The sequence below is a fragment of the Enhydra lutris genome, unplaced genomic scaffold, assembly GCF_002288905.1.
Source record: "Enhydra lutris kenyoni isolate GAN:26980312 unplaced genomic scaffold, ASM228890v2 scaffoldscaffold6, whole genome shotgun sequence".
Lineage (NCBI taxonomy): Eukaryota > Metazoa > Chordata > Mammalia > Carnivora > Mustelidae > Enhydra > Enhydra lutris.
In genome coordinates this window covers 11,421,437-11,438,563 of record NW_019154090.1, presented here as the reverse complement: position 1 = coordinate 11,438,563, position 17,127 = coordinate 11,421,437, and the positions used below count along the sequence as shown (strand labels likewise).

At 44.1% G+C, this 17,127-nt stretch overlaps 1 protein-coding gene across 1 annotated transcript in view; it reads right to left on the bottom strand.

Annotated features, from left to right (window-relative positions):
* Positions 1 to 15,469, bottom strand: part of LOC111141506 (beta-1,4-galactosyltransferase 5) — a 73,436-nt gene extending 57,967 nt beyond the window's left edge. The window contains exon 1 of the mRNA XM_022494110.1: positions 15,355 to 15,469. Coding sequence (XP_022349818.1) covers positions 15,355 to 15,469 — 115 coding nt within the window. The remainder of the gene's footprint in view (positions 1 to 15,354) is intronic.
* Positions 15,470 to 17,127: the final 1,658 nt, after the last annotated feature.

Below are 17,127 nucleotides of genomic sequence, written 5' to 3'. Positions count from 1 at the left end.
CTGAGGTTTCAAATGAAGAACAGGGTAACAGAAAAAATTAAATCCTCCAGAAACTTCGCTGCAATCAACTGCTTCAGCTCTGGTCTACTATGCACCCGTTCAGGGGAGCTGGTAATCCCAGCAGGAAATTTCCCACTTTCCCTTCCTGTCCCTCCTCCAACTGAGCACTGTGATCAAGGGGCTGGGGAAGGGAGAGGGGACGGGGACTGGTGAATACCTAACTAGTATCAAGACTTGCAAACATGTGATAATTTCTCTCCTTTATGGTTGCAATAATCTTGCATTTATATACTGCTTATTTTCTGAACAAAAATGAAATCAAATTATCAAATTACCTAAAAACTTTAAAAATCCAGTTACTAATTAGTGTAAGCCTATCCTTATGTTTTGTTTTGTTTTGTTTTGTTTTAGAAGGGGGAATCTTTGGGCCCTTTTACCTTTATATCTTTCATAAATACAAAGGCCACATCAAAAAATTACCTTTGTTCGTATTCACTATTCACTCTGCTTTTGCATAGGTTTGAAATTTTCTGCAGTAAAATAAAATAATTAAGGAAAAAAGTTATCTCAAACATAAAGCCAACCAAAAAAGCAGCTCTCTTACCTAAGGTTAATTCTCAATAGAGTTCAAATAAATCCAAATTTTCTAACTCACACAAATCTTAATATTTCTCAATATTTAAAACCAGAATGAAAAAGACAGACAAATCAAGTCAATGATGAAATAGGCAATTAAACCAAAAGCAAAACATTTCACTTCCCCTCTCATATACATTTGCTTTCCTCTCTCTCTCTCTCTCTCTCTCACACACACACACACAGAGCACAACGGAGGGTTCTAGTTGTGCCTTCCAGAGAAACTGATGGGTGTTGGTCTAGCACTAATCAGCTCAAGCTTTTATTGAAAATATAATCTTAGTGACCAAGGCAAGGTCATTTCCATCTTCCATCCAGCAGCATGAAGCACAAGAGACTAATTATGAACAATGGTCTTACTTTCCAAGCCATTCACATGGACTTCCAATTTCAGAAAAGTGTTTTATCTTCATCTCTCCCTGGATGAAATAAAATATAAAATAATTTCTCGTGTTCTAGGCAAAAACTACCTCTCAAATTAAAGATTGGCAAGCATATTCACAGCATAAAGGTATACTTTTATAAATTTGAAAATACCAAAGCCATTAACCTAAATATCTTTCTCATTAAAAATTAGAAACAATGTCCCAAGCAATGTAAGAAAATTACTTTAGCTGCCTCATCCTAAATTTGGACTCACTGTTTTCCTATGTTTATCCTTTTTTTCATCTAAATGTCAAGTTTAGGTACAAGATAAACCATTGATAAATTTATCTGTGACTTCCAATTGCAAAGCATTACCATACACACAGTATGCAGGACACAAAGCACTTGGAAGGGTTCAAATCCTTGCTGAATACAAAACCGGCAAAACTTGAAACTTCTACTTGTCATCTGCCCACAAACCAGGCCTCCACATCACCAAACATCTGACTGCACTGGGGCATAATTAAAGTACGCTATGAATCACATTTTCAATTATAATGAACATATCTACAAATCATTGTGTTTTTATTTGATCCTTTTAGTTCCTCACCCTGAAATCTCAGCGGTTAGCACAGCCCTGGTTAACATACCCGAACAATCAGAGAACTGGCTAACTGTACTTTTCAGCACCTCAGATCTGTCCACCTCTACTTCACTTCCCTGACTTAACAAATAAACACTGATTAAACACCTACTGTGTGCCAAAACAGTGTTCTAGACAGGAATACAACAATGATCGAGAAAGATAAGTCCTGCTCATTGAACACTGACTTAGAAGTCTGAGGATGGGCAGGAGTACACGAGTTGGCCACTGAAAAGATAAAGGAAAAGAGCTACCTCATCCATGCTGGAGGGATAGGAGAGGAGTGGCATAAATGAAGCTGGAGAGGTAGGCTGAAGCTAGATCATGAAAGGCCTTATAAGTTACAACAAGGAGTCTGAACTCTATCCCAAGAGTAATGAAAGTCACTGAGGGGTAGGAGACAAATTCATCATGTCTGACAAATCCCTCCTGAGCACCTACTCAGTGCCAGACTTGTATTCTAAAACCTACACTCTTCAAGGAAGAAGGGAAGAGGCCTTGGCATGTAAATTCATGCGTCCTCCACTGGTCCAGAGCGCACTAGTGTTATAAAGAAACTTCAGGTCACTCAGGAGATAAACAGCAGACACATTCCTTGTAAATACGACCACCACCAAAAACTGGCACAACCAATGAGCCAATAGGGTAGGAAATTAAATGTGTTTTCAAGAATTTCTTAAAAGCGGGATGCCTGGGTGGCTCAGTGGGTTAAAGCCTCTGAATTCAGCTCAGGTCAAGATCCCAGGGTCCTGGGATCAAGCCCCGAATCAGGCTCTCTGCAGAGTGGGAAGCCTGCTTCCCCTGCTCTCTCTGCCTGCCTCTCTGCCTACTTTCTGTCTGTCAAATAAGTAAATAAATAAGTAAATAAATAAAACCTTAAAAAGAAAAAAGAATTTCTTAAAAGCTTTTTTGCTGTCTTAAATACCTATAGTTAAATCATACTGACTAGTATGTCTAGCAATTAAGGAATGTTAACACCAACTGAACAGTAGTTGAACTGGACTGAACCGACCTTCAATTAAACACACCCATCTAGGAGTAGAAAACCACTCAAAACTGAGTATTTCTTACTATGGGGAAGCTGTACTCCCTAGCTGAATACTTAAAATGTAACACAGCTATGGTGTCTGCTTCATTCCTCACTGAACCCCCAACCCCAGCACACTGTAGCGATGTAGTACATCATAAAGATTAAGCTAATGAAGTTAGCTCTAATAGCCAAATCAGGCAAATGAAAAACCAAGTTTATATATTTTTTTCTTTCATTACAGGCCTCACAGCATAAACCTTTCTGAGTACCCACCTGTCTTTAATCGCTACCATTATCATTCACATTTAGGTAAATATATTTGCAATTCAGCTGGTACCCAGGACAAAAATATAAAAATTGCTGTATTTTACCTTGAGTTATAGGAGTTCAGCAGGTTTTACAAATTAGATTCTTCCATACTCCTCATTCTTTAGCACTCTGTTTATTTTCTGATAATGTTTATGAAGGAAACAGGGTTGGGGGCGGGGGGGGGGGGAAATCCTGTGGTTTGCATCACACACCTCCCAGTCATGCAGGGCCTGTCCCCGCAGCCCGTTCCTCACCTCCACCTGCCACCCTGTGCCTGTGCCGATGACTGGGAGGCATGGCGAAACAGAATGCCCATCCTTATTCTGGTGAATAAGGAATTAACTGATTTTCACCGAATCAGAAGACAGGAAACAAGCAAACAAAACCCCATGCTTGATACCAAATAGAAAGTCATACCTCCATGTCATCATTCCTAAATAACAAAATACAAAGGTGCTGGCTGGTTAATGGAGATTTGGGTTTTAAAAAAAGCCAAGAAAAACTTACTTTTCCCTATCTTAAAAGTCAGCAGCCCCTTTCATTTCTGTATGATGAGTCCACTGTTTCACTAACTATGTTCACCAATCTATAATATTTTCCAAATTTCTCTTCTACAGGGTATGTTTATTTTTTTTTATTTTTTTAAGATTTTGTTTATTTATCTAACAGTCAGAGATCACAAGTAGGCAGAGAGGCAGGCAGAGAGAGCCCTGAGAGAGAGCCCTCACAGTCCTGAGATCATGACCTGAGCTGAAACCCAACTTAACTGACTGAGCCACCCCAGGCGCCCTGAAGAGTGACCATTTTAAAGACAAAGAGAAATCAAGCAACCAGCATCAAACTTAAAGAGGTTAAGAGCAAGATAAACCCCAAACCCTTGACGCCTGCTTCCTCAATAAATCAGATCAGTAGTAGCTTGTGCAGGAAATGCCTTTTGGTAACTTAAATCATTTAGAAGTGCCTGTAAGACCTTCACAGGCAGAAGAAGTAATAGGCAAGCTGTAGGGAGCAAAAGTTAAGTGATACTTAGAGACTAGTACATTTTTAAAAGTACAAACAAAAGAAAAAGAGAGATAAATTGAACCTCATTAAAATTAAAAATTTTTGCACATCAAAGGACACTGTCGAGAGACTGAAGAGACAACCCACAGAATGGGAGGAGTTATCTGCAAACCATACATGTGGTAACGGTTTAATATTCAGAAAATATAGAGAGCTTCTCACAATTCAACAACAGACAATCCAATTTTAAAAATGGGCAAAGGACCAGAACAGACATTTCTCCAAATAAGATACACAAATGGCCAATAAACACATGAAAAGATGCTGATCATCCGTCATTAAGAAAATGCAAAGCAAAACCACAATGAGCAATCACTTCACACCTACTAAGATGCCTATGCCTTAAAAACAAAAACAAAACAAAGACACAAAACCAAAAAAAAAAAAAAAAAAAAAAAGGAAAATAACAAGTGTGCCCAGGATGTGGGAAACTGGAACCCTCATCCTCTGCTGCTGGGAATGTAAAATGGTGTGCAATCCCTGTAGAAAAGTTGGGCAGTTCCCCAAAAAAATTAACTAGAATTACATTACCTAGCAATTGCAATCTTAAATATATACCCGAAAGAATTAAAAACAGGGACTCAAATAGACATCTGAACACCAAAGTTCAGAGCAGAACTTACTCACATACCCAAAAGGTGGAAACCATTCACGTGCTCATCAACAGATGAATAAACAAAGTGTGGTGGCAGACACATACACGGGAGTATTACACAGCCATAAAAAGAACAAAGTTCTGATACATGCTTTCACATGGATGAGAATTGAAAACATGATGCAAAGTGAAATAAGCTAGATACAAAAGGACTGTATGATGATTCCACTTATGTGAAGCACCTAGAAAAAGGCAAATTCATATTGACAGAAATTAGATCAGATGGTAACAGGGGCTGAGGAAAGGGGAATGAGGAATTATTGCTTAGTGGGAACAGAGTTTCTGCTTGGGGTGATGAAATTTTGCGGAACATCAGCGATGGTCGCATAACACTATGAATATAATTAAAGCCACAGAATTACACATTTAAATTACCAAAATACATAACAAACATCATATTGTATGTATTCACCCCAAAGAAACAGCAAGGAAAACAAGTCCAAAGTAGCATGGGGCAAAACGAAATCAAAGTCACTTCAAAATCAGGATTAACATGGGCGCCTGGGTGGCTCAGTGGGTTAAAGCCTCTGCCTTCAGCTCAGGTCATGGTCCCAGGGTCCTGGGATCGAGGCCCGCATCGGGCTCTCTGCTCAGCAGGGAGCCTGCTTCCTCCTCTCTCTCTCTGACTGCCTCTCTGCCTACTTGTGATCTCTCTGTCAAATAAATAAATAAAATCTTAAAAAAAAAAAATCAGGATTAACAGAAGCAGTGATCCTTCCCCCAGAGTAAATACAATCCCAGCAATGAAGAGGCTGGCTGACCCGACGACAGCCATCCTCATTCATTTCATTAAATATTTTAAGTGCGTACAATGTGCTAGGCACTATCCTGGCACAAGAAAAAATCACAATCACAATCACAACCCAGAAAACTTTCCTATCACTACTCTCTCTATAGGTTATGAGGATACGGATAAAGTGAGTGTTTCTTAAGTTAAAAGATTAAATGCTTTTATTTAAAGTACATGAAAAATCCTAACGCCAGTCTACTACCATCTTTGGTCCACATGGTTTAACTTCCTTAAGTTGCCAATTTGTCATTTTCTAACCTGGAATAAAGGATTTTTTTTTTTTTTTTAAATACACAAATGTGACCACATCTCAGCAATTAGGAAAATACTATTTTCTGGCTTCAGAGGACAATGGTCTACCAATCAGAAAACATAGTGGTGTCTGGGTGGCTCAGCTGGTTGGGCTTAGTTGTAGTTGGGCTAGTTGGTTTAGGCTCAGGTCATGATCTCGGGGTGGTGGGATCAAGCCCCTGCATAAGGCCTGATGCTCTGCGGGGACTCAGCTTCGGATTCTCGCTCTTCCTCCCCTTCTGCCCTTCCTCCCGCACACGCTTTCACTCTCAGATAAATATATAAAATATTAAAAAGAGAGAAAAGAAAATATAAACATCACAAGCCTGAGTACAATTTAGACACGGTGCCTAGAAGGAGAACTCCTCAAAATGGGATAATGAGCAGTTTTACCAGGGAAAAAAAAATTCCTATTTTCCCATCTTTCTGAGCGCACAGGTGTTCAACAATGAGAACTGAGCTAAAGGTTTAAATGTCTATTAATCATACTTTAGGACCATGTGGAGGGTGAAGAACACAGTTCCCTCTTTATATCTATGTGTTTTACAGCTCTTTAATAAAAATAATAAACAGTCATGCTCACTAGCACAGCCTAGATTAATTTAAGTTTTAAAACACAACACTGAGCTTCCCTACAATCCACGCCTGCCTGTATCTGACACCCCACAGCATTTTCATCACCATAATTAGGCCAGGAATCACCTCTGAGAACTGTTCATAATTGATGACAGTAACTAAGGCAACTCAGAAACAATGACCAGCTTCCCTTCTAGTCGCGGCAGAGAATACCTGGTATCTGTAACCTAGGAAGGAGGAGGAACAACACCTGAGCCTAGTAACGGCTTACTCAAACTAACAAAAGGAGGGGGGACAGGACTCTAAAAGATTCGGTGGGACTCCTGTGCCTGGGAAAACGCTGCATTCAGGGGATCAGTGGGAGGCATGAGTGTTCTTTGTATGAAGCCACAATATAAAAAAGAATTTACTGGGTCAAAATGTAATATTCATTTTCACTTAACATCAATTACCTAGGAGAGGGAGGATGGGCCAGGAGCTAATGAGTCCCAGGGCTCTCTCTCATGCTTAAAAGCAAATGTGTGAAACTAGGGAAAGGACAGATTTAGCAGATTAAAACTTAAAAGGATTTCCCCAAGGACAAAGAAAAAAAAAAAAAAAAGAAAGGGGGAAAAAAAAAAAGAAGAAAGGAAAGGAAAGAAAAAAGGGGGAAAATGGTCTTAACATCCTGAAGATATTGCCATAAAATTCTTTTTAGTTTTTCCCTTGACCAAGACAATGCAAATTTTTGTCATAGTGATTTCAAACATATAGGCTTCAGTGCAAAAATTCTTTTTAGGGAAAGTGTCCAAAAACAAGAGACTGTAGGGTGTAAACTTTTCCATCACCCTGAAGGGTGAAACCGGGCCGTGTGCAGACTCACGCAAACACCTCATCACTCCAACAGTGCCACAGAAGCCACGGCTCAGCACTTCATCAAAGATGGGAAACCAAGTGAGGGGGAACCTGCATTTTTTTTAAAAATGGGGTGCTTTAACTTGACCTAAGTTGTCACACCTTCTTCTACTTGAAGGTTCAACCCACACTTGCTTAGACTCATGTAACCTCAGATCTGAAAGAGACCCTAGAATCTGTACTGTCACCCATGTCCTCCATTTACAGAGGAGAAAAAACTGAGGTAACACTTCCCATCTAGTTATTGGTAAAGCCGGACTGGAGCCCGGGTCCTTCCAGCTCTGTGTCGCACTAGCATGAGGCCAGAGAGGATTACAAATAATCACTGTAATGTGGGGCTTCAAGCTCTGCGTAAACCCCTTTACATGTATACTCATTTCTCACAACAGCCCTTGTGAAAGATAGTATCTTCTACCCGGTAGGTAAGAAAACTGAAAATAATTTGCCTGAGGGACCTGGCGGTAGGCAGTAGAGCAGGTGATTCTTAATCTCAGCGTGGTGAGTTCTAGCCCCACTCTGGGTGTAGAGCCTACTTAAAAAGAAGTAAAATATTTTTTTTAAAAATCTGCCCATTCAGTGGGTTGATTTAAACCTAGGTATGGCTGATTTCAAAGCTAATGTTCACCCCTCTCCTACAAGTCCTTCCCATGGCTCCAGAGTCCTACATGACCTGAGCCCTCCCACCTTTCCAAATTCATCTTTTACCACTCTTCCCATCATTGAAAAAATCCAGTCAACTTTCACTCAAACTCATCCTTGTCCATCTTTTACATGTGCGGGGTACCCCCCACCCCTACCTTGCCCACCACCCCAAGACGTGTTAGCGACAGTCAAGGCAAGTATCACCTTTTCAACAAGGCTTTCCCTAACCACTCAATCTAAAACACACTCAGTCACTCCCACCACTATCCGAAACTGTCCTCTGCACTGGCTGCACCTCCCATTAGAATAAAAGCACTATAAGGGCAAAACCCTCTAGCTGATGTAAAAGCCACCATGATTGCAGAAACATTCTGCTTTATTCATTTCTAGACTGCTCCATACACAAAAGCGTATCAGACAAGAGGAGACACTCAAAAGAACGACGGGTTGAAGAAAGGAATGAATGCCTGCCTGAACTCCCATCTCATTAAGAACGAGTGTCATATAATTTAGCAAGTAACTACAAACTATCTCCTGTTTTTCCCTAGTTGTTTCTCGTGATTAATTTTGTCTTTTCAACCATATTTTTTTGTATGCCTCAGGGATATCTTATCATTCTCAATTTTGGGTGAGTTAATGACTCCACGTGGGCTTATGTGATCATCTATAAAACGAAAGAAGCAGTCAGAAGTCTAGAATTTTTTCATGCATTTCCCTCCCATAGCTGGTAACATAATAGGCAGACATTCAAATACTAATTATTGACCCATAGATCTCACATTCATTTTCTCACAATTTTCCACAAAAATGCGCCTATTGTGCAAAGGCAGGCACACACTTACTCAGCTAGTGTTATTAGAAACCTAAAGAATAAGGGCCTTATGCTAGTCGTATGCTGGCCTGCCTCTCCTCTCCAAACCTCTCCATTAACCTCTTCCAAGCCACACCCAATCTGTTTGCTTCTGATTATCCTTTATCTTGGCCAGTGTTAACCCCCAGTTTTCTCTATTTCTTTGACAGGTCTCAGCAGCATCACATCCCTTATTTCTTGCTTCTGCAAGTTCTGCTTGCTTTACATGGTTAGATGTGTCCGACAGATCTTCCATGATCAAAAAAGCTGCAAAACTGGGCAAGTCAAGAGCATTTTGGCTTTTACAACTTTGGAATTTCTTCTCTCCTGAAGAGTTCTAAAGAATCATAGCAACACAGAGACCCTTCTTCCTGGTAATTTAATATATGCTGCTCCCACTGGCCTGCCAAGCTGTTGGGGGCGGGGAGAAATGTCAGAATTAGAGCAGAATCATCTACTGGCTACACCACTGACAGTCTGGAACTGTAACTGATACTGCTTCTAAAGACTGACCAAGATTAGCATACTTTCACTGTTAAAGAAATTTCGACTCCAAACCCAGACCTTGTTTCCAATGTAGCAAAATTCTGCAAGGAAGCCGTAAAACATCACCAAAGTACTGGTCAAAAGTGTGCTGTTAGGTTTTAAAACTTCAACCTGTTCCCTAAATATGGTTTCCTTCTAGAATGACACAACTCAGAAAATATTTGAGAGAGTGAGTGCTCATGGGCATGTGGGAGGTGGGGTTCTTTAACAGGACGAGGTTTTTTACTTTTTTACAATAACACATTCCACCACATGTATATCCTTCCACAAAAGCTCAAGAACTATGTGCACTAGCATTTAGAGGACATTTTCATGTGAGAAGAAAAAAGAAAAAAGGCCGTTCTCATACTAAACTGTGGGGAATCTGAAATTTTCCTGTGGTTATTAGAGAAAGTTGCATTCGAGGTCACCCAGGTAGCTCAGCTGGTTCCTTCAGTCAGGGTCATGGTCCCAGGGTTCTGGGACTGAGCCCTGCATGGGGCTCCCTGCTCAGTGGGGAGCCTGCTTCTCCCTCTCCTCCCCGCTTGCTAGCGGTCTCTGTCTTTCTCAAGTAAATAAATTAAAAAAAAAGGTTGCATTTGTTTACATAAAACATGTATCTTTTTTTAAAGATTTTATTTATTTGACAGAGAGAGAGAGATCACAAGTAGGCAGAGAGGCAGGCAGAGAGAGAGGGGGAAGCAGGCTCCCACCGGCTGAGCAGAGAGCCCAATGCGGGGGCTCGATCCCAGGACCCTGAGATCATGACTTAAGCCCAAGACAGTGGCTTAAAGCACTGAGCCACCCAGGCACCGCATAAAACATGTATCTTATCTAAAATCTTAGGTCTAATATTTATACAGAATGTGAATGAATTATCAACTTTCTGTACATAAAAACATCTCATGGGGCGCCTGGGTGGCTCAGTGGATTAAGCCTCTGCCTTCAGCTCAGGTCATGGTCCCAGGGTCCTGGGATCGAGCCCCGCATCTGGCTCTCTGCTCAGCACGGAGCCTGCTTCCCTTCCTCTCTCTCTGCCTGCCTCTCTGCCTACTTGTGATCTCTCTCTGTCAAATAAATAAATAAAAATCTTAAAAATAAATAAATAAATAAATAAAAACATCTCATTAAAAGTCTGGTTAAGGGGCGCCTGTGTGGCTCAGATGGTTGAGCGACTGTCTTCCACTCAGGTCATGATCCTGGAGTTCCGGGATCCGAGTCCTACATAGGGCTCCCTGCTCTGCGGGGAGTCTGCTTCTCTCGCTGACCTCTCTCCTCTCATGCGCTCTCTCTCTCCCTCTCTCAAATAAATAAATAAAATCTTTTTAAAAAAATAAATAAATAAATAAGTAAAAATAAAAGTTTGGTTAAGGGGTGCCTAGGTGGCTCAGTCAGTTAAACATCTGCTCTGGGACTGAGCCCCATGTCAGGCTCCCTGCTCGGCAGAGTGCCAGCTTCCTCCTCTCCCTCCATCCCCTCCCCCACACCTTGTGCACTCACATGCTCTCTCCCTCTCTCTCCCGCCATCTCAAATAAGTCTTTCAAAAAAAAGTTTGGCTAAGATGCACTTCTAGTTTTTCAAACAGTTTTGGGCTTTTCCCAAGTGTAAGATAGGAGAATCAAGTGACCTGCTCAAGGTCATTTGGCCAAATCAGGTAGAATTAGAATTACTGGTTCCTGCCCTACAAAAGCCAGCCATAAATCAAACTTTTCTTGGAACTAAGCAGACCAAAAGGGAAAAATCATTCCCTATTTCCTTTCCTCAATAATCAAAGGGCAAAGGAAAATCAGTTTAAGTAGCATAACTTCAATCAATGAAATTTCATCAATAGACTAGTACAGTACCTCTAACCAGGAATAGGCACCTCTCCCGAAACTGGTTAACTGTTTTACCAACTCGCGAAGGTCAATAACCTCTCTACAGCCTTCCCAGCTGAGGGCACCATAAACTTATTATATGTTTTCCAATCAGCACTTCATATGTATATCTATAAATAGTTCACTTATCTTCTAAAAGACCTGGTCAGATGGGAATATGGGTACACTCTGAGCTGTTAGATCTCTTTTTCTCTCTCTTTTTTTTTTAAGTTAAAGCATCATATAAGTATGTTCAAAGTTTTCTTCAGAACTCTGACATGCATAGGGTATTTCACCAGGACAGGTCAAACAGTGACTCAGGAAATGAGAATCAATCAGGCTGTGGCTGGGAGAGAGCAAGAGAGGAGGCGTGAACGCATCTTCATCACCACCTCGGCTTCCTCTTATCCACCATCTCCATCTCTCTTTCTTTCCTTCTTTTTCTTTTTCTTCTTTAAAGTGGGCACAGAGCCCAATCCGGGGCTTGCATTCACCACCCTGAGATCAATTCCTGAACTGAGATCGAGAGTCAGGTGCTTAACTGACGGAGCCACCCAGGCACCCCCCACCACATGTCTGTCCCATCCTTTTTGTTCCTACTTTCAAACTACTGATGTAAGACACTACTTCTGAATTCATAACAAAAATGTAATGTCCAGTGAAGCCGTACTTTGAAATCCCTAACTGGATTTGGATAGGGATATTAAAGTTAATTGAGAGCACTCTGTTACAAACACACTACAGTCAGATTTAGTTAACACTCCTCACATCCAATTTCCTAAGTCAAATGGCACCATTAGCCCCATTTCAGGTGACCCTCAAATCCAGGAAAATTTCCCTTTGCTCTCAGACTATAGGTCACCAATATTAAAAGCTGGCATTAGATCCGAAAAATACTAAGTTAATGGGTAGGCTGACATTGGGACTGGATTGTATCATATATGAACAACTTTAAAACATTTATAACTGGGCGCCTGGGTGGCTCAGTGGGTTAAAGCCTCTGCCTTTGGCTCAGGTCATGATCCCAGGGTCCTGGGATCGAGACCCACATGGGGGGGGGGTCTCTGCTCAGCAGGGAGTGTGCTTCCTCCTCTCTCTGCCTGCCTCTCTGCCTACTTGTGATCTCTGTCTGTCAAATAAATAATAAATAAAATCTTTAAAAAAAAAACACATTTATAACTGACATGATTTTTCTCTTATCTCAAATTCAATTCAAGTCTACCTATTTCTGAATACAACTGTAACACGCTCTTTGGACTATTTCTCTTTAGACCCTTGAGCAAAAAACACGGTCAAAAGGTATATAAAGTAAATCAGAAGCAGGACTGGAAAAAATTAACCCCAGAAGGAAATGTAAGTCTAACACTTTCCATTATGCCAGAAGTCAGAATTGTCGTTCTCTGGAAATGAATTAGGTTGAACTACTATCACGCTGCCACTATACAAACCATTTTTGACCTGCAAAAATGGAAATTTCATATGGTTCAACCTAATATTATTTTCTAAGCTTATTTTAATAATTGTCTCAAATTAAGGTCTTCACAACCCAAGGCACATAAAATCTTGTATTTCTCTAGATTGCCTTAACCTTTGGAAAGATTTGCCACCCCACTGTCCAAAGCTGGTCATTTGAAAAATTAAGCCTATTAGCAAGAAAGCCAAGATTTAAAAAAAAAAACAAAAAAAACAAACCACCAAACCACTGAATGTAACTGTGCTTGCAGGAGCCCTAAAGCCATTCCACATCTTTTTTATGGCTCGCCTTTCCCACTAACAAAATCTGAATCTTAAGTAGATCTGCCCTTTGGAAGACTTCCATTTAAGTAGAAACTAGTGAAAATTTAAGTACTTTGCAACTTTTTCACTTATCAGTGATACAAGAATCTAAGCACAGTAGGTGCCCATTACTTTACACTGGGGTTCCACTGACCTAAAAATCTATCCTTGAGGAATTTTAAGTAAATTGGTAAGTTCCCTTTCTGCTGGAGAATCTGGCTTCTAACCTCTCTAATCTAAAGAGTGACCACCATCCCAGTGGGATTATTCTGCATGTAGATATGACTGATTTATGTACAAACAACAGAAATAACCCCCATCGCTGGAAGTGGTTATGGCTCCAAGAATGACTGCATCGAGGTCCAAATCTATCATTTCACACCCACTGTTATTGAGTCTGAGATCCAATATGTTAATGACCTCTTTTCTCAATTAGTTCCACTAATTATGCACCTGTTCTGGTTCTGCCAAAATTCCTATCTCCTCATCTGATCCATCAGACCACACACTGTACTCTCCCAGAGGGATGCTTTTTCCTTAGATACTTCATGAACTGTTAGGACAATCTGATGTTGGCTTTTCTACCTTCCCAGATCTAGTTTACAGTACAGATCACCAATATTCGCCATTAGGTGAATATATGCTCTAAAAAAAAAAAAAAAAAATCAGGAGAGAATCTCCTGCTCTATCTGGAAATTTCTCTATTCAGCTAGTTCAGTGTTGACAGGTCAACAGAGAATGGCACTGGGCATTACTACAATCCTAAAGGGCATTCCCCTATAGTTAAACCATCAACCCTTTCCTAACATCCAAACGACCCAGACCTTTTAGAGCAGAATTCACTCTCCTTGCCCCAGCTCCAACAGCATCTTCTGGTCATTCCTCACCCTGAACTGAAGTTTTCTCCAGAGCCAGTGGTGACACCATGTCAGACAAATACCTTCTTTAAACCTTCTATCTACTCCCGTCTTTCTGAAAAGTTACATATAACTGCTTTAAAACACACACACACACACACACACATACACGAACACTCCCTATGCACTGTAAGTGCTTTAAAAGGGAATTTATTTACTTCCTTAAAACCCTATGAGGTTAAGATTAATACTCCCATTTTACAGAGGAGAAAAGCTGAGGCCTGTTAACTTGCCCAAGGTCATAAAGGACAGGGATTTGAATCCAAGTCTGACCTCAGTGTCCTCTGACCTTAACCCTCATGCTGTATTTCCTTCCAATCTCTTTCTTCATGTCCTAAATGTCTGCTCGGTGGTCTTACAAAATCTGTGGGCAGTGTTCAGTTTCCCCAGAGACTGCCTTGCCTTTAAAGGACATGCCTTCGAGAAGAATGAGTTCCCATTCCATTTTTTCTCCATGCTCCTCCCTCCCACCTGGCACCATTTCCCCAAGGCTCTTATCACAAATTCTCCTCTAGGGCCAATTTACATGTCCTCTCGGTCCCTGAGCAGGAGCCGTAGGATACTAAAGGGCCACCTTCTACCTTGAGACTAGGGGAGGGCAGCAGCAAAAGCGTGGAAACATCCAGACAAACCTTTTCCCAAGTCTTCGTTCAAGGAGGAAACTGTGACCGAGGACCGGAACGGGGGTGGGGGGTGGGGGGAGGTGCAGAGAATTTGGGGAAGGAAAAGAGGTACAGGGGCGGAGGTAACAACAAGGGTGTGCCCTTGGGGGAGAGGGGAGGAGACAGAGCAGGGGAGACGGCCTGGGTCGCTCAAGGGTTAGACTGAATGGGGGTGGACCTCCATAAGGTGGGGGGGTGTCACCCAGTGAGGAAAGGGGCCGCCAAGAAGAGAGGAATGTGTATGCTGGGGAGGAGGACCTGGAGGTGGATGTAACAGGAAAGTGGAGGGAAGAAAGGATAGGGAGGAGGAGCAGGAAACGGTGAACTCAACCGGGAGGAGAGAGGGGAAGGATGGATGGGAACCGGGGAGGTGGGGCACCTCGAGACCCGAGCCCCTGGGCTCGGCGAGGATTAGCAGGCGGGCCGAGGGGGTTCAGGGGTCCGCGGAATGCCGGGAACCGGGGCGTCGGGAGACCCCGGGAGAGGAGGAACGGGAGTTCTCGAGCCTAGCAGCGGGAAGGGGGGCTCGAGCGAGGCAAGGGCGGGAAAGGGGGCGTCCCGGCCCGGGGGGCGGGGGTGGAGGTACCGTCGGGTTCGCCAGGGAATGGGGTTAGGAGGACCGGGGGTGCGTGGGAGGCTAGCGGGGGACGAGTGTGGGTTCCAGGGCCGGTCGGGGTGCAGAGAGCGGGAGTGTCCGGGCGTCCCCCGAGGGTCGGGCGTGGGGTCTCCCGAGGGCCGGGCCGGGATCCCCGCAGTATTCTGAGGGCCAGGCTCCGGCCGGAGTTCCGTCAGGGTGGGGCGGGGGGGTTCCCAGGATCCCCCCCCGAGGCCGGAGTGGCAGCCCCCACCCAGGACTCCAGGCCCCTTTCCTACCTATGCCGGGCGCCACATAGACGAAGTAGAGCAGCGAGGACGAGAGCGAGAAGAAGAAGAGCGCGGCGAGCAGCGAGCGGCGCGGCAGCCGCAGCAGCCCCCGGCGGACGCGCATGCTGCAGCCGGGCAGCCGCTGGCGAACCGGGCCGGGCCTGCTCCCGCCGCTCCCCGTCCGCCGCCTCCTGGGCCGCCGCCGCTGCCTGGGCCTTGGCCACCACCACCCAGGCCTCTTCGGCCGCCGCTCCCAGCCGCCGCCTCACCGCTCCCTGCCGCCGGCCGCCGCGGGCCGGGCCACATGAAGCGGGCGGGGGGCCTGAGCGGCCCGGAGCGAACGCGGCGGCAGAGACGGGGCGGGGCGGACGGCGCGGGAGGCGGGGCGGGGGCGGGACCAGCGCCACCGGGCACCGTCGCAAAAGACCGGCGCGCGCGCGCTGCCGGCCCGACCCCCCGGTCCGGCTCCCGCGGCGGAGCGGCGGCCCTCAGGGAACGTCGCTAAATGGCGACAGCCCCTCTTCTGGCGCAGCCACCGCCCAGGCTTTCGGGGAGCGTCGCTCAAATGCCGGTCGGCTCCGCTCGTGGGCGCCCCCAGCCTCAAAGCCAAGGGGCCGTCTGCAATGTCGGACGCGGCTGGTCGCCTGCTGCGACAGTGGAGCGGAGATTGTAGGCATAGGGGCTGTGCATACACCTTCACTCATTCATTCATTCATTCATTCATTCATTCATTCATTTCACCATTTATTGAAGGCCAGACATAGACCAGACACTGTTCTTGGTGCTGGGGATGCTACAAAGAACAAAACAGACAAAATCTGTCCTCGTGAACTTACACTCAAATGGGAGGAGAAAAGGAGACAAATCAATTCATAGTATCGGGAACTGATAAATGATATGAACACAATAAAACAGGAGAATATCTTGGAGGCAGGCTAGCGTGGTCAAGGAAGGCCTCGATGAGCAGGTGACCTGAGATGAGACGTAAAAGGGAGAAGGGCAGGCACAAAGGCCCTGAGGTTAAAGAGCTTCCTCTGTCCCCAGCTTATCCAAGGCCAGCACAGATAAAATCTAGTGAGGCAAAGTAGAGCGGGCGCGAATGAGATTAGATCTCTAGGCAAGGCAAGGTCCACATCCCGCAGAACCATAAGGAGTGTAATGATAACAGTTATCAACGTGAAGGCTTGGGTTGAAAGACGCGGGTCTTCAGTTATCTCATTAAACTGCCCCAGCAGCCCTAAAATGTGTGCTCTTCTTATTCCTGTTCTAGACGGAGAAGCAATAAGGGCTCACATCCAAACTGAGCTGTCTCCCAAGGCCGCCCGACCTGCGACCACTAGGTGGTAATTTAGTCCAGCATTCCCTGGGGCTCCTAATTCTCATCCTGCAGGTAAATTGGCATCCTACTCCATAGAATAGTGTGCGAGCACAACCAAAACAATGCTTTAAGATCAGCCCCAGGCCAGAAGACGTCCAGAGACAGTAGGCAGTCACTACAAACTCACAGGGCCAGAAAAACTAGCCCCAGCTTCAGGAAGCTCCCAGCTGAATGGGGAGGAAAGTATTCCCTGTGTAGGCACATCTCAAACCTGGAGAGGCTGTCTTGGAATGGCAGAAGCTGTCAGGAGGAGAGAGGACTTTGCAGCATTCTTTGAGAACCAACAATAATCCTGCTTTCTATTCCTAAGTGATTTCTACTTTTTACGGTATTTGGCCCTTCAAGCAAGGGCTCTAGAACCAAGCCGTCTAGGTACCCCGACTCCTAGCTCTTCCATTCTTAGC